The sequence below is a fragment of the Microchirus variegatus genome (genome assembly GCF_963457635.1).
Source record: "Microchirus variegatus genome assembly, chromosome: 11".
Taxonomy (NCBI): Eukaryota; Metazoa; Chordata; class Actinopteri; order Pleuronectiformes; family Soleidae; genus Microchirus; species Microchirus variegatus.
Genome location: NC_139812.1, coordinates 24,203,029 through 24,225,483, shown reverse-complemented (window position 1 = coordinate 24,225,483; position 22,455 = coordinate 24,203,029). Strand labels below are relative to the sequence as shown.

Sequence of the window (22,455 nt, the reverse complement as noted above, 5' to 3'; positions counted from 1 at the left end):
GGGTTTTTCAAGGGTTCTTGGTAACACTAATGGTTTCAGTAAGAACCATTTTGATCCAGAGAACCCTTTAAAACCCCTTTCCTGGATAAAGGGTTTTAAAAGGGTTCTTGGTGGAACCCTCCAAAAGGGTCCAGGTAGAACCTTTCCTATGAGGACAAGCCGGAGAACCTTGTATGGTTCTACTTTTATTTCTAAGAGTGTATATACTTCTTTTGGTGAGTGAGAACAATGTGTAACATGGATTTTATGCAAGAAAACGTATAATAATATCTTTTTTTTTGGTCTGTATTTGTCTGAACGTTCCTCATAAGCCAAATCGTTATTACAATTATAATATTTTTCGATGCATTCAGTGCCGGGCTTTCTAAAAATCTAACACAGTGAGTCTGGGCTGTAAACACTGTGTGACACAGGCCCGACTTAGGAGATGATGTAGTCATTTTTTTTCCAGGCCCCGAGATCAATACACTATTAGGCATGATGAGATGAAACAGTGCTCATTACTCCTCGCATCAAGTCGTTTGGACGAAGCCCCGAAGACGGAGAGAGACTTTGCACACGTGGCAAAAACCTCCAGTGATGAGCTGCAACAACAGCTGCACAAGTAATTGAACGGAGATGTGAGGTCGAGGAAGGGGAGCGAAGGAGCGAAGGAGCGAAGGAGCGAAGGAACGAAGGAACGCTCGCACGACGACTGCACAAACACCGGGAGAAGAAAGGAGAGCGGGTTCAGTCAAAGAAGAAGGTCGTTGTTTGTATTGATCTTTAAAAGAACAACAACAAGAACGACAGAACAAAGTTTTGCTATAATATTAGAGCGGCAACTGACGATTATTTTCATAATCGATGAATGGTTTGTGTAGGTGTCAGGCAGTGGTATTGGTTGGGTGTCACATAGGGGGAGGAGCCAGTGAAATCAGCTGTTCTGCTGACCGCTTATACAGTTTACACGCTGACAAGAACCCAGTATGTAAGAAACGCACTGTTGATTGACCTTTGCCTCAATAAATAACTAAAAAACAAAAAATTATATGGAGTCCACAGTGTTTATTGCCAGAAGAAGCGCGTCCGGCAATGAGCTTCCAAAAGTTCCTTCACTTCGCCTCTCGGCGACTCAGTAGTTTTTTGATAGTCAAACCTGGAAATGACGATGTTCTTGAACGTCTTTGTTTTTGTCCACAAACCAAAAATGATTCAGTTTTAAATGATTTCTTTGTTCATGTGGAGCAAAGAAACAAAGAAAATATTCACATTTAAGAAGCTAAAACGATGAGAAATGTTGTTTAAATGATGAAAAAAGCTACAAACTGATGAATCGATAATCAAAATAGTTGACGATTACCGGCTTTTGCTCTTCGTCATCATGAAAAGTGAGAGTTAACGTTCTGCCTTTTGTCGGAAAACGTGTTTTCATGTTTTTTAATAAACCTCCTCTATAGCGTCTTCCTCGCGGCACATCCCTCCACCCGGAGATGGCCGCATCCGTTTGTTTGTCACTTTCTTTCAGCCCTTATTTAGAATCGATTTGATATTAATGTCAGGGCATCACAGGAGGAGGAGGAGGAGGAGGAGGAGGAGGAGGAGGAGGAGGAGGAGGAGGAGGAGGAGGTGCGACAGGGGCCGGAGTGGCTTCAGCCCGCTTGACAGTCTTCTTTATCTCAACAAACAGGAAGTTTGTTTTACATCAGCCGTGGGGGCGGGAACTGTCACGCAGGGGTCTCGCGGGCTAATGCCCTGGATTGATGCTCTCCTCTCCACCTCCTCCTCCTCCTCCACCTCCACCTCCTCCTCATATTCAGAGAGGTCACTGATGTGAGACTTTTGAGCGTTTCTTCTCCGGGTTTTTGATAAAAGTTTGCAGAATCGTTTATTTTGGGGGGCGCAATCTGGCCGAGTCGAGCGCGATTAACGCGTTTGAGTCACCTAGAGACACTTCATTTGACGCGTCCAGTCAAACCTGATTCGTCACGATTTTCCAAATCCGTTTGACAACAGCTCTGCGAGCAGATCAGGGCCTGACACTCTGCATTAGCGGGAAGGACGAGACGCTCGAGTGCTCGTGGGTTTTTTTTACGAGGAAAACCTCGTGTTTGTTTGTTTGTCACATGTTTTGCTGCAGATGTGCAGGACTCGGACGACCTTTACTGATATTCAATCTCGATCCTTTCTGTGGTTTTTTACGATGACTCTGCTCATCAGTCGCCGTTTGATTCTTTTGTCTATTGCTTCCTCCTCGTCGCATCTCCTCCCTCCTCTTCCTCCCTCCGCACTCCATCTCGCTCTCATCCTTGTGACTGAACTCCTTCTCAACTATTTATTTGCTTTATTTCCTGAGATCAGCTATAAAGAACAAACACTATTAAGCCAGCCAATCAATAAGGGACCATCAGCACTCTTATCCCCGCCACCCTCCCTCCCTCTCTCTCTGTGTGCAAAATAGATTTATATCTTCTGCCTGAGCAACATTAATCACATATTCATACATTAAATTAAAAACATGATTGATAGCAAAGCAGCGTGTACAAAACTTCACGATGTAAGAAGACAAAAAAAAAAAAAAAAGCAATATTAGTCGGGAATTATCGAGGGTGAAGAGGAAACAGATTCTTCACAGTCTTCTGAGGACGTTGAACAGTGACAGTGTGTGTGCAGCCTCGGAAGCACATCATATAAATATTTAGCGACGCTCAGTTGTCAGGAACAAAGCGCAAAAAACTCCATTTATTTATTTGTTTATCTTGACTTCTTTAAAATAAAAAAGGCCTCTGTCCTCCTGCATGTCGTTCTGCAGGAACTGAGGACCGAGTGTGGAGAAACAGGTTCATTCACAAAGTGACACCTAATGGGATATATACAGATTGTGTCATGCATTACAGGGCACAGCACGGTTATGGGGAGCGTTCCCCCCCCGAGAAGAGAGGGCAGAGAAATATGGCAGCATCTATCAGAGGCTTGGCCCAAGTGTGTGTGTGTGTGAGGGGGGGGGGGGACGATGGCCGAGGGTTGGGGGGCTGCCAAGGACATTTAAGAGAGCTGTCAGGGGGAGGCTGATCTATGAAGGACCCTGTTGGCTAAAGCCACGAGCATCCCAGCATCCCATAGTATACTGTATGTGTGTGTGTGTGTGTGTGTGTGTGTGTGTGTGTGTGTGTGTGTGTGTGTGTGTGTGTGTGTGTGTGTGTGTGTGTGTGTGTGTGTGTGAGAGAGAGCGCTGTAAACACACGTATGTGCACAAACTGGAAGTTTATTAAAGACCAGAGCTTGGACTTTATTCTGAGCGCGAGATGAAACGGGGAATGAAACAGAAGCAGAGGCTGCACGACGAGAGTTAAACTGCAGATAAAGAAAGAACATGTGTGCTGTTTTTATTTCTTATTATTAGTCTATTATTAGTAGATTTGTTGCCTATAGGTAAAGAATATAAAGAATATAAATATAGAAATATATATATAAAGGTGCCATATGTAAGAATGTGGCCAAAAACTGTAACTACATTCAAATTCAAAATACAGAGGTCTTTTAGGTTTCGTTTTCTGACCTAACTGGCAACCCGTGGTCGCTCGGCAGCTGAGACTCTACTGACTGCAATGACTAGTAGACGGCGGTAGGTTGCGCCACATGCCAAAACATGATTTCAAAACATAAACATGATTTGCAGTCTGGGCCCACGGTTGGTGTAGTGGTCAGCACTCTTGCCTTTCCTGGGTTCGAGCCCCGTTTGGAACAACTTCGGAACAAGGGCCTTTCTGCAAGGAGTTTGCATGTTCTCGCCGTGTGTGTGTGTGGGTTTTCTCCGGGTTCTCCGGCTTCCTCTCATAGTCCAAAAACATGCCATATGGGGATTAGGTGAATTGGTCACTCTAAATTGACCGTAGGAGTGAGTGTGTGAGTGAATGGTTGTTTGTCTCTATATGTGGCCCTGTGATGGACTGGCGAACTGTCCAGGGTGTGACCCCGCCTATCGCCCAATGTCTGCTGAGATAGGCACAGCACCCCCCGCGACCCTCTGGTGGAGGAAAAAGCGGTAGATGATGGATGGATGGATGGATTTGCGGTCTGCAAAAGATTTTTTTAATGCAAATATTTTGTCTGTACTGTTGTTGTTGATGAGATCAGTTTGTTATATGAACAAGGAGATGCACTTAGCTTTCCATAAGACTCTTTAGTCTTTCCTGCTTGAACTGAGGTTAAAAATAAGTTTTTTTTTTGTGAGGCTGTGCAACAATGAACAGGAGTCAAAGTCGTGTGTGTGAAACCTGGTCATTTTGAGCTATTTGAAAGCTTCATGAAATAGGCTCTTTATGAGGTGAAGTGGAGGTGATGCTGCAGCAGCAGCAGCAGCAGGAGTCTGCAGGAGTCTGCAGGTATCCTGAAGGCCTGTTAGCCAGAGCAGGGAGAACGCGAGAGGCAACCCTGACAAGGGGGACGCAGCATTGAGACCATTACTAAAGTTTAATGATATGAGAAGTGTTCTCCTATCCACCGCAGAGGGGATTTATCATGATGCCGAAGCACTATATCTTTCCAGCGGCTCTTAAAGACCAAAAAAAAAAGGGGGACATTTCCTCGTTTGGTGTAGTAAAAAATTCCCCATTCCTCCCTTGAGCTTTTGTACATTCCTCATCTTCACTTAAAGAGGTTCTTTTTTAAGATAATTTCACCGATGGAGGAAGAAGAAGAAGAAGAAGAGGAGGAGCGTGACCTTGGAAAGGCCAAAATCGGACTCAAACCTGGTCGGTTTTGTCCCAGCGTGGCCTCAGAGGAGGGGAATTCACTCCTGCACCTCAAAGTCACAGCCAGGCTTCAGCGCGTGAGCACTGACAGATGCTTCCATGTCGCTCGTAAATAAAAACACTGGTCCCTGCTGCAAAAGACTGTAGATCAGCCAGTAAATAGCTGAAGGTATCATGCATTTCCCCCCCCCCTCCTCCATTCTTTCACATTCGAGTCACTCTGCAACGTATGAATCAAACGACGCAGATAAACGGCGACGCGAGAGCAAAGAGTGTCTTCGACTGTTTTTTTTTGGGGCTCTTTACGTTGATTTTACAGCGTGTTTCGTCGCCGTATTTGCGTTGTTTGAGTCACAGCCGCCTGCACCTGCACCTGCACCTGCACCTGCCTGCTGTGTGTGTGTGTGTGTGTGTGTGGATTTACACCAGCAGATCACGGACAATAACAGTAAAGACAGAAGTGCACTGCTTTACGACGCCGGGGCACTTTTCACTCTCAAGTCTTTCCAGCACCACTGACTTTAAATTATGGTGGGAGACGTCCTTGGGATGTGAACATCTCATTTCACCATGCAGGCAACCGCACACACACACACACACACGGTGACACGCACGCACAAACACACACACACACACCTAATTTCATTGGGAGGAGGGGGGGGGGTCTCTAGGAGGCTGGACTCAGTGGAGCATGACATAAGAATTATACATCTGGCAGCAGTAAACCTGCAAACTCTCTCTCTCTCTAACACACACACACACACACACTGTGACTGTTGTGGGACAGAACACTAACTTTTTGCTCATCAGTCTGAGAGAGAATTATTTATTACTGTCGAGGATCATTGCGACTGATCCCGATGTGAATGTGACGCAGTGTTTTATTCTTTTATTTTTATTCCTGTAAACGGGGGGAGCAGCAGAGAGGGAGAGAGAGAGGCAGCTCTGTGGAGCCGCTCAGATCAGGTAAAAGAAGGAAAAAACAGGCAGGAGTTTTCCATTTTGTGATTTTTGTGAATTCAGAGAAAGAAAAATCAGGTGATTGATTCATCTGAACTCAACACTTAAGCCCAGTTTATACTCCTGCGTGAAGTGCTCTACGTAAGTTTACGGAGATAATGTTCACATTCCGAGATTTTGAAAACGTTCACATTCCGAGATTAGAAAACGTTCACATTCTGAGATTAGGAAATATTCACATTCTGAGATTAGAAAACGTTCACATTCTGAGATCAGAAAACGTTCACATTCTGAGATTACAAAAAGTTAGCATTCTGAGATTAGAAAATATTCACATTCCGAGATTAGAAAACGTTCACATTCTGAGATTAGAAAACGTTCACATTCCGAGATTAGAAAACGTTCACATTCCGAGATTGGAAAACGTTCACATTCGGAGATTACAAAAAGTTAGCATTCTGAGATTAGGAAATATTCACATTCCGAGATAAGAAAACGTTCACATTCCGAGATTAGAAAACGTTCACATTCTGAGATTAGAAAACGTTCACATACCGAGATTAGAAAACGTTCACATTCCGAGATTAGAAAACGTTCACATTCTGAGATTACAAAACTTTAGCATTCTGAGATTAGAAAATATCCACATTTCGAGATTAGAAAATATTCACATTCAGAGATTTAAAAATATTCACATTCTGAGATTAGTGTTTACCAAACGTGGAAATCATGATGTTCTCAAATGTCTTTTCAGTTTTAATGATTTTTTTGGAGCAAAAAAAGCAGAAAATATTCACATTTAAGAAGCTGATAAATCTCTAAAACCAGTTAATCTACCGTCAGAATAGTTGACGATCAATTTAGTCGTGGATTAACAATCGAATAATGGTTGACGTAGGTAGAGTCAATACCTCAAACTAAATAAAATCAACTTTTTAAAAAAAAAAATCTCCCTGTAGAACCACAGTCATGTAGTAATGTTGTAACAGCTCTGATGGTTTTTAATCGTTCAGGTTCAGCCCAAGAGGAAAGGAACTGGGCTCATTGTCACGAGGTCACTGATTCAGTGCCTCTGAGCAAGGCACTCAGTCACCAAGTCAACCACTGTGCAAGTGCTGCTGGAGCCTGGAAAGACTGGAAAACTCGAATGTTTTTTTGTTTGTTTTTCAGGGACTTTGATTTAAAACCAAAGTCCCTGAATCTCCATGACTGTAACACGGTTTCAGGACAACGACAACATCCTCTGCTGCATCCTCTCATCTGCGCTCCCCGCTGCCATCTCATCATCATCATCACCATCATCATCATCATCATCACCACCATCATCATCATCGTCAACATCTGGAGACACGCCCACTCCCCCCCCCCCCCTCGCGTCGTCATTGGCTCCCTGTTTAAATATTCCGCACGCGCTCCCCGTGATTGGCTCACACCTCGCAGCAGCGATAATCATAAAGCTAAATCTTTTTTGGAAGTTGTGTAAAGTGGAAGCAAAAAAAAAGAAAAGAAAGTAAGGAAGAAAGAGAGAGAGAGAAAGAGAGAAATAATACCGGTGAGATAACCGCGGACAGCCTCAGTCATCTGCCGGGCTCTGCCTCTCCTCCTCTGCCTCTGCGGGCTCTCGGTCGCTGGAGGATTTTGTCGGGAGTTTTCGAGCCTCTGAGATTCTGTGAGTAACCCGAGTTTATGTCACTTTGCTGCTGCTGATAATGATGCTGATGCTGGTCCTGGTCCTGATGCTGGTCCTGATGTTGGTCCTGATGCTGATGCTGCCTCGAGACTTCTGCATCCAGCGATCCGCTGGGATCTGATGCGCACAGTTGAGAGTCGAGAGAAAGTTCCTTTTTCCTTGTCCTTTTTGGTTTAATCCGATTAAGCGATAACGACGGTGACGTCACTTAATCATCTCAGTTGATAAAATGTGGTTTTAGTTTGTAAAATACTTTGTCACGTATATGTATAGTCTTTTTATTTAGTTTTAGTGTATGCATTTAGTGATATGGCTTTAAGTTAACACGATTTTAAGACAAATATCATAGATAGATAGATAGATAGATAGATAGATAGATAGATAGATAGATAGATAGATAGATAGATAGATAGATAGATAGATAGATAGATAGATAGATTCACTATGATGTGTAACTTTCTACAAACACTACAATAGTTTTCCTAGGGAAGTTTTCATGGCAAACATTGAATTTGTCCATGCTGTTCAGTAAAGATAAGTTGTTGTTGTTGTTGTTGTTATTGTTGTTGTTGTGTAAGCTGTTGCACTGTTGTATCTTAATGTTTAATATTCACTGTGGCAAGTGATGGATGCACTGGCATTTAATTGTTAATTACACACAGAGAGGGAGAGAGCAATTGCTCGGTGTAATTCACTGGTATACGATGTGTGTGTGTGTGTGTGTGTGTTTTCTGCAGTGAGTGTCCTTCACACCCTTTTTTTTGGAAATGTGTCTGTGTGTATGTGTGTGTGTGTGTGTGTTAGAAAAGTGAAGATGTTGCCGGCTCTTTGTCGCAGTGTTATCAGGATCAGAGGCGAAGCATGAACGCTCCACAAAGCACATGCTGATGTTGCACGCTTTGATAATGGCCTCTTAACGCCACACCATAAATAACCAAATCGAAAAAACATTCCTCGCGCTTCAGACGAGCGACGACTCAAAGAGTGCGTTTGTCGGCCCTGAAGATCTTGGAGAAAAAACCTCAAATTCTAGATTATTTTCTAAATTCTCGCTCGAGTAGAAAAGTCGACAATCCAACGTAAACTTGACGACTCAGGTTGGAGAGTCTTTGTTTTTTTTTTACTGCAGTGACAAAAAGCGACTGCACGTTGTCCTTGACTTGGATAATGTGCTCCCTGATGGTTTCAGTCACTCATTTTGTCCTTTTTCTTTACCGTCCTCATCTGTCTGGTTATTCTGTTCCATTTTAATCTGAATAAAGTGGGAATAAAAATCAGGTAAAAACAAAAGGGGATTTTTTTTGTTTGTTTAAATCTTCCTTCCTGCACACGTTTTCCAAGTTTAAATTTATAGCTCTATCAATCTCACACGGTGTGTACGAGATACTCTGTCGTCTGCTCGTTTGTCATCGCGGCCCTGTTCGAATGGAAAGAAACCGCCTAATCTGGAGAGTCCAACTGTTGTTAATTAACCCTTAAAGTCTGCACCTCTATAGCAGTGGTGCTTCCTATATCCTAGCTATGCACTTTTTGAGAATATCACTCAATTACACACACACACACATATATATATATATATATTATTATTATTATCTTAAATGAAATAGTTGAGGGAGATGCTGAATCACCTCGGAGCACAAAGGGGAACACATTCTGCAGCAGTGTGGAGGCAGAATGGGAACAAACCAATGGCAGCGCAGGTAGAGAGGAAAGGAAGGAAGGAAGGAAGGGAGGAAGGAAGGAAGGGAGGAGCACACGCCGGCGAAGGCTATGTTCATAAATCCACGGCCATTGCAAATCAAGTTGTCAGCTTGTAAACACCCTTTAGTTTGTGCGTGTGCGCGCGCGTGTGTGTGTATAAAGTTTTTTTTTTAATGACGAGTGTTTTATTTAAGCCTTAAGAAGGTGACCTTCCTCCTTCCTCCTCACTTCCTCTCCCTCCGTGGTCGTGGTTCTCTTCCCTCTCTCATCACAAACTCCCACCTCTCTCTCTCTCTCTCTCTACCTGGCCCCGCACACTTCACTTCACCCGCTGGATCAATCCCTCTGTGGTTCCCCCCCACCACCCCACCCCCCCCCCCCCCCCGCCTTTTATCCGCTTGACCACTGCGAGAGGACACACTTATACATCACACGCTCTCAAAAAAAAAAAGCTTCCTTAATTCAGAGCTGGTCACCGTACCCTCGGCTCATATCGCTTTTTTCCTCCGTGCTCACTTGGCCTCTGGCTAATGTCCTGCTCCAAACGTATAGATTTCCTGTCCAGTCATTTCTCACACCTGTCTGTATGTGATCGGTGGCTCAGATATTATCCGGCAGAATACTGCTGATTGCGGCGCTACATCTTCATCTTTATTGTCCAGGGCATCGCGTGCCAGAAAGAATCCGCCGACGTCGACGCCTCGCAGTGAATTTTTTTGAGAATTAGCAACAACGTGAGTTGCGGCGGGGCCTCGCACGTGTTACATTTTCATTCGCCTGCTCCTCCCAGGACAAATGTGTGTGCTCCGGTACGGTTGCGGGGTGTGAAAGCGACATTTTTGCTGATCTAAGGCCTGTAAGGTGGTTTACTTACGGTGATAAAGGGCCCCACTGTTAAAGTGAAAGTTGAATACCTCGGGGGGGGGATTTCTTTGAGAGATAAGAACAGGGATGGTTTTCTTTCCTTAATTCGACAGCCTCGACGATATTATACAGTACGACGCTGCTCTGTGACCTTCACGTGTTGCTTTTTCCCAAACCCTCAGGTGAGGATGTTGTTGTTGTTGTGGCCGGCGGTTCTGCTGCTGCTTTCCCACTCCTTGGCTCAGCGATCCGAGCCCATGTTCTCCGCCATCACCAAGACCGCGCTCCCTCCCGACTACGACAACAACCCCACGCAGCTCAACTACGGCGTGGCCGTCACTGACGTGGACGGAGACGGAGACCTGGAGATCTTTGTCGCCGGGTGAGCTAGCTGTCATCTAATATCTGTGTAATCGCGTATTCGACCAGTTATTTTTCGATTGATCGAGGGTGCAAAACGCAAAATTACCGTATTTTCTGAACTATAAGTCACGCCATGTGACCTATATTTAGAAAGCGACTTGTTTGTCAAAAATATTTGCTATGTCATCTATGACCACAAGAGGGCATCGTCCATATTTGTGACCACCGAAATAATTAAACCAAAAAAACGAAACCATAAAAACAGAAAGAACACGAAAAGGAAAAGCTATGCTGCAGAATTTGAAACTGCAAATGATAAAGTATGCAGCTGAAAACGGTAGAAAAAACGTTTGGAATGAGTGAAAAACTCGTCAGGGACTGGCGTAAAAGCAGAGGTAACGCTAACGTCTATGAGGAAATCAAAGAAGGCTAATCGCGGACTGAAAATGCAATGGCCAGAGCTGGAGCGAAATGGGTTCTTGGATAGAGCGCTGCTGGAATGCGACTTATACACTCGAAATAGAAATAAGGGTTCCAAAAGGGTTCTTCTACAAGGGCTGAGGTTCTACCTGGAACCATTTGCTTCTGAAACAAGGTTTTTCAAGGGTTCTTGGTAACACTAATGGTTCCAGTAAGAAACCATTTTGAACCAGAGAACCCTTTAAAACCCCTTTCCTGAATAAAGGGTTTTAAAAGAGTTCTTGGTGGAACCCTCCAAAAGGGTTCCATGTGGAACTTTATAAAAAGGTTCTACCTGGAGCCAAAAAGGGTTCTCCTATGAGTACAAGCTGAAGAACCTTATGGTTCTCCTTAGCACTTTTATTTCTAAGAGTGTAGACCAATGTGACTTATATATGTTTTTTTCTTCTTCGTGACATATTTTTTGACAGATGCAACTGATACTCCGGTACGACAGATAGTCCGTAAAATACGGCATTATTATTATTTAATTTAAAAATGTATTTTTATGAATTTATCTTTACAATCCGATTAATCTGGGAATAATCAGTAGAATGCTCAATCACAAAAATATTCAATAGCTGCAGCCCGAGTAAGCTTCATTAAATCAGCTAACATCAACGTCTACATTAGCGTGTGCCGGCAGCGTTAGCAACTGAATGCTATCGGCTCAGATGCTGAATCATTGAGGACGTGCTGTTGTAGTTTACAGTGATTACACTGCACCTTGTTGGCTTCTTGTTTAAGCGTGAAATGGACATTTTCTGCCTTTTTACGGACTGTTTCACTCTCCGTCTCCGCCATCGCGCTAGCTAAAATCCGGATGTGCGTCTGCTAAAACGGTCCGTGTGGAACAATGATCCCTGCGCTGAACAGGAATTAAACACATTTCTGTAATCGAGTGACTCAAATCGCTCGAGAAATCGTAGCGGCCCCCCGTTAACATCAGATTATAATTAACCGAGCTAATTCTACAGCGCAGGCTAAAAAGTGCACTGTCATTTTCCGAGCTTAAAGGTTGAAGACAAAGGCAAAAGACTTAAAAAGATGTGGGATGGTGCCCTGAAGCTCACTCGGCTGATGAAAATGGATGTGATTGGATGGTGCGCCATTGATGGGAACAGTTTGGCAAGCCTGCCTCTGTCCAGTGAAGCAGCAATGAATTTCTCTGCGCTTAACAGAATATAAATGGAGCAAAATGACCCTGCTTAACCAGCTATCATATTCAGCGAGCATCCTGGACAGGAGGGCATCGCAAAACTTCATAGAGGATGTAATTTCATTTCATTAGTGATTAAAAAGAATTTTTTAGGACGGACTGTTTCCGTTGATGTTATACTGCCAATGCTGACCTTTAGTACTTAAGCACGGCATCGTCGTTTTTTACGACACTGTCGCCAGGGTGCAGCGCTTCTGTCTGAAAAGTCCAGTGTGACAAAAGGAGACTCAAAAGCTTCTGTTTTTCCACTCGTATGAGATAGATCGAGAGCTAGTGTGTAAGAATAAGTGACATCTAATGGTGAAACTCTCCCACTCTTTCAGAAACATCCCGGCACAAAATGGTGGCCTCTAGTCTATAGGACATACTAAGACACTTATTCCATTTTAAAGCATCCTAAATGCTACACTCTGGCAGATTGGTGAGGTTAAAGGTCCTCAAAACCCAATTCTCTCTCTGAATGCACTTTTTGTGTGGCTCACATAAATGGTGACACAATGCAAGTCATAAAAGCATGAAAGCAGTGACAAAAACAGTTCACTCTTAGAAATAGGGGTTCCAAAAGGGTTCTTCTACAAGGGCTGAGGTTCTACCTGGAACCATTTGCTTCTGAAAAACCATTTCTTCACGAAAGGTATATCACATATATCCCTAATTTATTCAAAATACAATATTTCTGACAATTTTTTCTGCCACAAACAAGACATTTCCAAGAGATCTATGTTAAGTACGTGTTATTTTTTAAATAAATCTTGATTGAGAGGCTCCTAAGCCAGTATTTGGTCTAGTACTCTCTTAAATAAGGCTTCCAAAAGGGTTCTTCTGCAAGGGCTGAGGTTCTACCTGGAACCATTTGCTTCTGAAAAACCTTTTCCAGAAGAAAGGGTTTTTTCAAGGGCTCTTGGTAACACTAATGGTTCCAGTAAGAATCATTTTGATCCAGAGAACCCTTAAAAACCCCTCTCCTGAATAAAGCGTTTTAAAAGGGTTCTTGGTGGAACCAAAGGTTCAAGGAGCTTCAGAAAGCCAGGTTTGATCGCCACAAACGATACTTTTCACAATGTTTTTTTTAGCACAAATTGCTGAAAGTGCTCTGTCGACAGCTACAACGGACCAAACCTGGTGCTCAAGTACGACAAGCAGAGGAAGAGGCTGGTCAACATCGCCGTCGACGACCGCAGCTCCCCGTTCTACGCCCTGAGAGACCGCCAAGGCAACGCCATCGGAGTGGCGGCGTGCGACATCGACGGAGACGGCCGCGAGGAGATTTACGTCCTGAACACCAATAACGCCTTCTCTGGTACAGTATATAGACCAGGAAAAAAATCTTTTGCAGACTGCAAATCATGTTTATGTTTTGAAATCATGTTTTGGCATGTGGCGCCACCTACCGCCGTCTACCAATCATTGCAGTCAGTAGAGTCTCTGCTGCCGAGCAACCACGGGTTGCCAGTTACGAAACCTAAAAGACCTCAATTCAAATTTTGAATTTGAATGTAGTAACCGTTTTTGGCCACATTCTTACATATGGCGCCTTTAAGGTGCAATGGCCACAAAAGGCTATTTTTGCAGAAATATAAGTAACATTACCGAGAATATTCAGGTACAACCGCTACAGTTGGCTCATAGTGCAAAATATTCTGGTACATACATAGGCTGCGTACAATTACAGCTGTATGTACAGCTATGGTTTTATTGGCTTTTTAATAATACATTCATTATTTATGGGTTAATGGGCCGGTCCAAAGTGCTCGAAGGGCCTGATCTGGCCCCCGGGCCTTAAGTTGAATAGCCTTGATATAGACTGATAATAATGCTGGGGTTTTTTTGTTGTTGTTGTTGTTGTTGTAGAGGTCTTGTCTCTTGTGCAAAGACAAAAGCAGGAGAATCAGTATGCAGATGTTAAGCTCATCCCTTTTCTGAGTCTTCATCAGATAACAGTTAAGCTTTGAGTGGCTATTAATCAATCGGGGGAACTACAGAGCGTGCACTGCCACAGCGGCAACACCTCACCTTTGTCATCTTTTTATGAAAAAAAAAGGCCATATTTCAGCTACGGTAAACTAAGCGAGGACTCTTGTGTCGAGCGTGAAAGCGTGAGCGTGATCTTTGCCTTTCCTGCTGACCACTCTCTCTCTCTCTCTCTCTCTCTCTCTCTCTCCACATCAAGGTCGGGCGACATATTCCGACAAGCTGTTTAAGTTCCGCAACGGACGCTTCGAAGATCTACTGAGCGACGACATTAACGAACACAGAGACGTGGCAAACCGAATGGCTGGGCGCTCAGTGGCCTGTGTGGACAGGAAGGTATAACACACACACACACACACACACACACAGAGAGTATACGCAGATCCACGTTTACACTCACACACACTCCGCAGAACGTCTTCCGTGCACACACGCATGGCTGCGTCTGTTTGTTTACCAGCGATAACTCACGGCCTGCCTACGCCGCCCCTCTCAGCATGTGCTATGACAGTTCATTTGGGGGAATGGTGTGTGTGTGCCATTTTCTCTCTCTCCTGTCCATCGCACCAGTGTAATTATAGGAGCCAGGGCTCGTTTGTTTTATAGAACGTCGTGCGTGAGGGAAGAGTGATGACTGCACACTTACTGTGTCTCTGCCCGGTTACATTATCCTCTCGCTCTTTTTCACATTCAGTTTCATTTACATGACTTTAGAGGGGGGGGGGGGGGGGGGGAACGATAGTGTCGGACAGATATCGGACTCTTAAAACACATGTAAACATCAAGAAATTACGAGTGGAAGTCGAGTTGGAAGTCGACCGCATGAATAAACTTCAGTCGGACTCAAGCTGGCTACTGTTCCCACCCTAACCCACCGCCACGGCTAATACCTGGGAATAATAAAAGAAGCCAACGCACAAAAGAAGAATAGAATAGTGATTAAACGTGGTAAAATACAGGCCGGTTCATTTTATGTGCAGGAAAGGAGACTTGGAATGTTATACGACAACAACTAGCAGCCCGCTAAACCGGAAAATGCTTTATGCTAACAGACTGAAAGAAGACAATCAAGACTTTTGTCGAGGTTTCGTGACTTTGATTAACCAATTATATCAGAAATAAAATGGGATCTAAATATTTATAGGCAAATTATGGAACTGTGCTTGCTAACACGCTAACAACTAGCAGCATGCTAAACCAGAAAATGCTTCAACAGACTTTTGGTTGAAAAGTCTACAGGGTTTTGTGACTTTGTTTAACCAACATTTTAGAAATAAAGTGGGATCTAAATATTTATAGGCAAACTATGGAACAGTGCTTGCTAACACGCTAACGACTAGCAGCATGCTAAACCAGACAATGCTTTAACAGACTTTTGGGTGAAAAGTCTAGGAGGTTCAAAGGCTGCCGTGACTTTGTTTATCCAACAATATTAGATATAAAATAGGATCTAAATATTTATAGGCAAAATTAGAGAACATGGTGCTCGCTATCATGCTAACAACTAGCAGTATGATAAATCAGAAAATGCTAGAGTGAAATAAGGTTTTTGGTCACTTTAGTCTGAAAAGTGTCGGAGGTTCTAAAGCTTCTGTGACTTTGTTTATCCAATAATATTAGATATGAAATGGTATCTAAATATTTATAGGCAAAGTTATGGAACAGTGCTTGCTAACACGCTAACAACTAGCAGCATGCTAAACCAGAAAATGTTAACATCTGTACCCGGAAGTTTTTACTTTATTGAAGAAAAACTATAGACTTTAAATTGAACAACAACACTGCTTTTCTATTTTTTCAACGTGTAATGGACAAACTGTGAATATGTGATTCCTCCAGTAGTAAAAAAAAGTTCATTATTTGGCAAATGGTCCAGTGAAAGTCAATTTAAATATCCCCATTTAAGCGCTGAAATAGAGACATTCCTATATTTCTGGAATGAACTTGTTTTATGTACATATTTAGCACATGCGCAGAAACGATGGTGCCTCCAGGTACAGTACAGATCAGGGACATTTGGCCTCGTGGTGCAGTAAAAGCAGACTCCATTCAATAAATCAATTCACCCACAGTTTACAGCTGCAATACTGGAACAAGGACAAAAGTCTAATTTAACAGAGTTGAGCTACAGCCATAGTTTGACTTGACTCTGCATGGAAACTGCTTTCCTCCATCTTTTCCACCTCTTTTCCCTCTAGTTCTGACACACACACACACACACACACACACACACACACACACACACACACACACACACACACCTCTTCCTTTGTCTCTTATCTCAAACGCAGACATTCTCTTCTCACTTCCAATCGGGCGACGGGGTAAAGACGGTAAAAGGTGGAGGAAAGAGGGGGAAAAAAAAGAAGAGGATGACAATAGATGTCTTTTAACCACAGTGCCATCTCACTGAGCACCGCGAGGTGATGCCGCCGCCAAACGCGATTGGACAGATATCTGCTTTTAATGGTTAATGGTTTTACAGGAAGCCAAACACCCCGGTGTATGTGTGTGTGTGTGTGTGTGTGTTCTTCCGCGCTAGTTCAGCGGACTGATAAAGAGATTACATTTTATTATTGTTGAGCAGGTTACGGGCGACAGACAGCAGCAGAGGATTATACGAGCCAAAACCGGAGCGCGTTGTAAAGTTTGGTCTTTTCTAATCAGTCATTATTAGTCGAACGCAAACGGATGAAGGCGCCTTATTAAAAGTCTGCAACGGTGCATTTTGAATCCAGAATGAGTGAAATACACAACCGTTCAAAGGTTTGGGCTCAACTATACACTTTTTGTTGTTTTTTCCATTAAAAGTCACACTTTTATTCATCAAAAGAGTTGCAAAATGAATAGAAAATATATCTGACAAGATTATAAATAATGATTTTTATTCATAATAATAACCAAAAAACTGTTTTCAGCTGTGCTAACATCATAGCACAAGGGTTTTCTAATCATCCAATAGTCTTCTAACGCCATTAGCAAACACAATGTACCATTAGAACACTGGAAATGGGCCTCTATACACCTATGTACATATTCCATTAAAAACCAGACGTTTGCAGCTAGAATAGTCGTTTACCACATTAACAAAGTATAGAGTGTATTTATGATTTATTTCATGTGATATTCATTGAAAAAAAAGTGCTTTTCCTTCAAACATAAGGACATTTCTAAGTGACCCCAAACTTTTGAACGCTAGTGTATATGCTCGTCTAGTGTTTTAATGTGAGGACTGTACATGCTTTGTTGCTGTTGTGAGTTAAATATCAAAACGAAAACACTTTCACTTTGAAATGGCGTGCAACGTCATCCTCGATATTTCTATTTGATGGATTATGAAGATATAATCTTAATTTCTAATCACTAAACCGTTCATTTTTGCCCAAATTGTTGGGCCTTTTTACACTCGACCCCGGACGTTTGCAGCTAGAATAGTCGTTTACCACATTAACACATTATGTGTAGAGTGTGTTTCTGATTTTATTTAATGTTATATTCATTGAGGGAAAAAAAAAAAGTGCTTTTCCTTCAAACATAAGTACATTTCTAAGTGACCCTGCACTCTGCAGGCATGCATGTCACAACCACTCAGTCCGCTGCCAATTCCCCTGACAGAAATCAGCCTTGGGTGAAGACTTATTGAAAAATCATTGACTTTTTAAGTTTATTAAGTAACTGCCAGTGGCCTTCACTGTAGTTCAGTCACATTTCGTCAAGTTCTTAGTGTGTGCGTGTGTGTGCGTGCGCGCGTGTGCGTGCGCGCGTGTGTGTGTGTGAGCTACACACTCCTCCCACTTCAGCGGTCCATAAAGTGTCGCTTGATGACATTTACATCACCTAGACTCATTTACTTTTCTTGTCTTGTAGAAAAAATATGGTAAAGTTAACACAAATTCTACCGCTGTGTGTGTGCGTGTGTGTGTGTGGGGGTGTTTATGCGTGTGTGTGTGTTTGTATTGACTGAAATATGTTAGTCCTGGTGAGAAAGCTCATTGGAATCGAGTGTGTAGTCTATTAGCGTGGTTCCGTCTGTGAGTTTGTGTCTGCAGGGACTCTGACTGATAATGGAGTGTGAAATTAATCTCCAAAGGGAGGCAGAGGAAGAGAGAGAGAGAGAGAGAGAGAGAGAGAGAGAGAGAGAGAGAGAGAGAGAGAGAGAGAGAGGGGGGTAAAGGGTAGGGAATAGGGTGAGAGTAGATAACGGGGTGGGGTGTGGAGAAAAGATTTGATTGCGAAAAGGTTAAACTATGCATAGTTGAGATATAGGAAATAAATGCAATAATAAAAAAAGGCTGAAGCAAGGTGTTTTTATATATATTTTCTATAAAATATATAGCCTCCAAATTAAATGGAAATGCTAAATAAAAACCCGAGCTAATCCTGCAAACTTCTGTGGAGATAAAAGCCCGACGCATCTTTCTCCGCAGTGACGCAGAACTATAATGTTATCGGGAAAAAGTGAAATAAAAATGATGCTGCGATAAATATTCAGTTTGTATTTATTCACAACTGAAAGAAAGAAAGAAAGAAAGAAAGAAGGTTGAGTAAAAAAAAAACGAAAGAAAAGACAACAGAAACAAATGAAAAGCTGTTGTGCCCAAGCTGTTTTATACCTTTCTTTTCTCCTCCCCTGCAGAGAAACAGTCTCCAACGCGACTGGTGGCTTTTTGTTCACGAGTCCACTAATTAAATAAATGTTCACCATAGTTAACAGTAACATATGTTCCTCTCTACCTGTTGTGATATGGAGGCATGTGATGATGCAGCACACGTCGACGTATGAGAGTTCTGCTGTTTACTAACACAAAAGGAAGTAAAGGGTTCAAGCACGATATCACACTTCATGAAGTAAACAACGCAAGTGTATGAAACTATTATCTGTATTATGAATTCTTTTTCCCCCCGACAGGGTACGGGCCGTTACGCCATCTACATCGCAAACTACGCCAGCGGCACCGTGGGCCCTCACGCCCTCATAGAGATGGACGAGGCGGCCAGCGACCTCTCGCAGGGCGTCATCGCCCTCTCCAGCGTCGCCGAGCAGGCCGGGGTCAACAAGTTCACAGGTAGGTGTGAAGGTTAATATTAACGTTTTTTTAAACCAACAAAGTGAGGTCATTTTTACGAAGTGAGGACATTTTGGCCGTTTTCATTGAAATCACTTTCTAAGGTTGTAAACATGCTAAACATACTGTTTTTAACAGAGCTCCTCAATTTGGTACAAAAACCCCATTTTCCAGCCCTGGTGTTTCACACACTTTTTGCTCTGGGGCTCCACCTGCAGACATTTTATGGTACTGCACCCAGTAGTTTGTTATAGATGTCATTCACGAAGTAGATATTTGTAATTGTGCTGCTTTATAAAGTGGAAATACTGGTCCTCAGTATGCGGCAAGTACAAGAATGTGTGTGTTTTTGTACTTGCCGCACACTGAGGACCAGTGAGGGTTTTTTTAACCAACAAAGTGAGGTCATTTTTACGAAGTGAGGACATTTTGGCCGGTCCTCACTGTGTTTTCATTGAAATCGCTTCCTTAGGTTGTAAACATGCTAAACATACTGTTTTTAACAGAGCTCCTCAATTTGGTAGAAAAAACCCTGTTTCCAAACTTTTTGCTCTGGGGCTCCACCTGCAGACATTTTACGGTACTGCACCCAGTAGTTCGTTATAGATGTCATTCACGAAGTAGATATTTGTAATTGTGTTGATTTATAAAGTGAAAATTCTGGTCCTCAGTATGCGGCAAGTAAAGAACATGGGTGTGTGTGTGTGTGTGTTCTTGTACTTGCAGCATACTGAGGACCAGTGAGGGTTTTTAACCAACAAAGTGAGGCCATTTTTACAAAGTGAGGACATTTTGGCCAGTCCTCACTGTGTTTTCATTGAAATCACTTCCTTAGGTTGTAAAACATGCTAAACATACTGTTTTTAACAGAGCTCCTCAATTTGGTACAAAAACCTTGTTTCCAAACTTTTTACTCCGGGGCTCCACCTGCAGACATTTTACGGTACTGCAGCCAGTAGTTCGTTATAGATGTCATTCACGAAGTAGATATTTGTAATTGTGTTGATGTATAAAGTGAAAACGTTGGTCCTCAGTATGCGGCAAGTACAAGAGAGTGTGTGTGTGTGTGTGTGTGTGTGTGTGAGTATATGTGTGTTCTTGTACTTGCTGCATACTGAGGACCAGTGAGGTTTTTTTGACCAACAGAGTGAGGTCATGTTTACGAAGTGAGGACATTTTGGCCGGTCCTCACTTTGTTTTCATTGAAATCACTTCCTTAGGTTGTAAACATGCTATACTCGGTTTTTAACACATTTTGGTACAAAAACCCGTTTTCCTGCCCTGGTGTTTCACACACCTTTTTGCTCTGAGGCTCCACCTGCAGACATTTTACGGTACTGCACCCAGTAGTTTGTTATAGATGTCATTCACGAAATAGATATTTGTAATTGTGTTGATGTATAAAGTGAAAACGCTGGTCCTCAGTATGCGGCAAGTACAAGAGTGTGTGTGTGTGTGTGTGTGTGTGTGTGCATGTGTGTGTGTGTGCGTGCATGTGTGAGTGATGTAAGATCATTGAGCAGCTCTGGACCTTCACTCTTGATTTACGCAGACATCTGCAGAGCAGAGCATGTGCTCGCTGTACCCGAGCAGTCCGTCAAATATAGGACTTACGTAGAGGAAGGGTGTAAAGGAGAGAGCTGCTGCTGCTGCTGCTGATTTTGCTGCTGCTGCTGATGCTGCTGCTGATGATAATGATGCTGCTGCTGCTGCTGCTGGACCAGGGCCAGCTGAGAGGGAAAGTGTGATGAGTGTAAGCGTGAGACAGAAAACAGAAATGAGTGCGGAACAGAGAAGTGTTCGTCAGCTGTTTACTCCAACAGTCAAAGTCACAGGTTAATCCTCGGGGAAGGACGACTCACACATACATCAGACGCGCGGTATCCGTCTCTGTCCGACCAGCGGTGGTTCCCTCCAAATTTAATAAAACTATGTTGATGCCAATACAGCACTTTGTAGTTTTATATGCTATTAGTTCAGTCGGCTTTGAAAAAGGACAAAAGCTTTACCGCGCACAGAGGTTAAACGGAAGCTGCTGGTGATTTATTGTTATGTGAGCGTCAGTGTCATTGTTAAAAAGGTGATTTATATTCTAATAATAATCATACTTAATATTTACGAGTGTACATTCACATGATAACATGGATGAATGGACCGCCACGTGGTTTTACAGGAGCCCACAGAGGACAAACTACTGTAAAACATCTTTCTGAGTTTTGCTTCTCCAACATTATTGAGAAGGGACGTTGATTTTAAATTTTACACACTGTACCTTTAAGGATCGTCACGTACCAAGGTAGAAAAATACAACTTTGGAATTATATTTCATATGAATTCTCTCATAACTGTCAGCCTCACTTTTTAATTTGACCATTTATTGTATTTAAATAGATGCAGTATTTGATTAAGGTGTTGTTTTTACATGAACTGACTGCTGTGAAAGAAGTTTATTATTTTTGAAAATTAAATGAATGTCTGTGACCTTGAAGGCATAAAATATTTTAATGCGAAAAAAATAAACGCCAGAATTAGGGAAGAGGATTAGTGCCACACAGGAAAAAAAAAATGTTTGAGTTCTGCCTTTAAACTCAGAATTCTGACTTAAAACTCAGAATTTCTGACTTAATTCTCAGAATTCTGACTTAATTCTCAGAATTCTGACTTAATTCTCAGAATTCTGACTTAATTCTCAGAATTCTGACTTTATACCTAAACTCAGAATTTCTGACTTTGAACTCAGAATTCTGACTTTATTCATAAACTCAGAATTCTGACTATATTCTTAGAATTCTGACTTTATTCTCAGAATTCTGACTTTATTCTTAGAATTCTGACTTTATTCTCAGAATTCTGACTTTCTACCTAAACTCAGAACTTCTGACTTTATTCTCCAGAATTCAAACTTTAAACTCAGAACTCATAAGTATTTTCCTGTGTGGGCCTAATCCTCTTCCGTGCAGAATGAACGACTTCTTTGTGACTTTATTCCTCTTAAGTCAAATAAAAGACACTGACTTTGACGACCAGGTAAGTTTTAGAAGTATGACTTTTGCGTTAATCAATTTTCATCCATTTTTTTTGTATATTTTTTTGAATTCCAGATGTCATTGAAGCTGTCAGAGTGAGCTGGTGCAGAATGGATGTGTGAATAACGCACAGGAGATGGCTTTTTTTTTACCGCCCTGCCATGAATCAGCGTCAGCGGGACAAGTGAATGAAGTTGTATATCTAATGGTTACATATCTCTGGAGAGACATTAGTGCTTTATGGCCATGAGGGGCCAGTGGTATTTGTCTGGCCAGTAAATCAGGATTGAGCCCTGGCGCGCAGCAGTGACTCCGCGTCCTGAAAGGGCAATCAAAGCCCTTTTCAGCTCCATAATTAGACGCCGCTGCTCTGAGATGAGACACTTTAACAGAACACTTGACT

At 42.5% G+C, this 22,455-nt stretch overlaps 1 protein-coding gene across 1 annotated transcript in view; it reads left to right on the top strand.

Annotated features, from left to right (window-relative positions):
• Positions 1 to 8,197: 8,197 nt before the first annotated feature.
• Positions 8,198 to 22,455, top strand: part of LOC310933881 (cartilage acidic protein 1-like) — a gene marked incomplete at both ends in the record, with an annotated part of 32,458 nt that continues 18,200 nt past the window's right edge. The window contains 6 exon segments of the mRNA XM_083897451.1: positions 8,198 to 8,236; positions 8,238 to 8,285; positions 10,131 to 10,330; positions 13,093 to 13,289; positions 14,160 to 14,296; positions 18,870 to 19,026. Of these exon segments, the coding sequence (XP_083753577.1) occupies positions 8,198 to 8,236; positions 8,238 to 8,285; positions 10,131 to 10,330; positions 13,093 to 13,289; positions 14,160 to 14,296; positions 18,870 to 19,026 (778 nt within the window).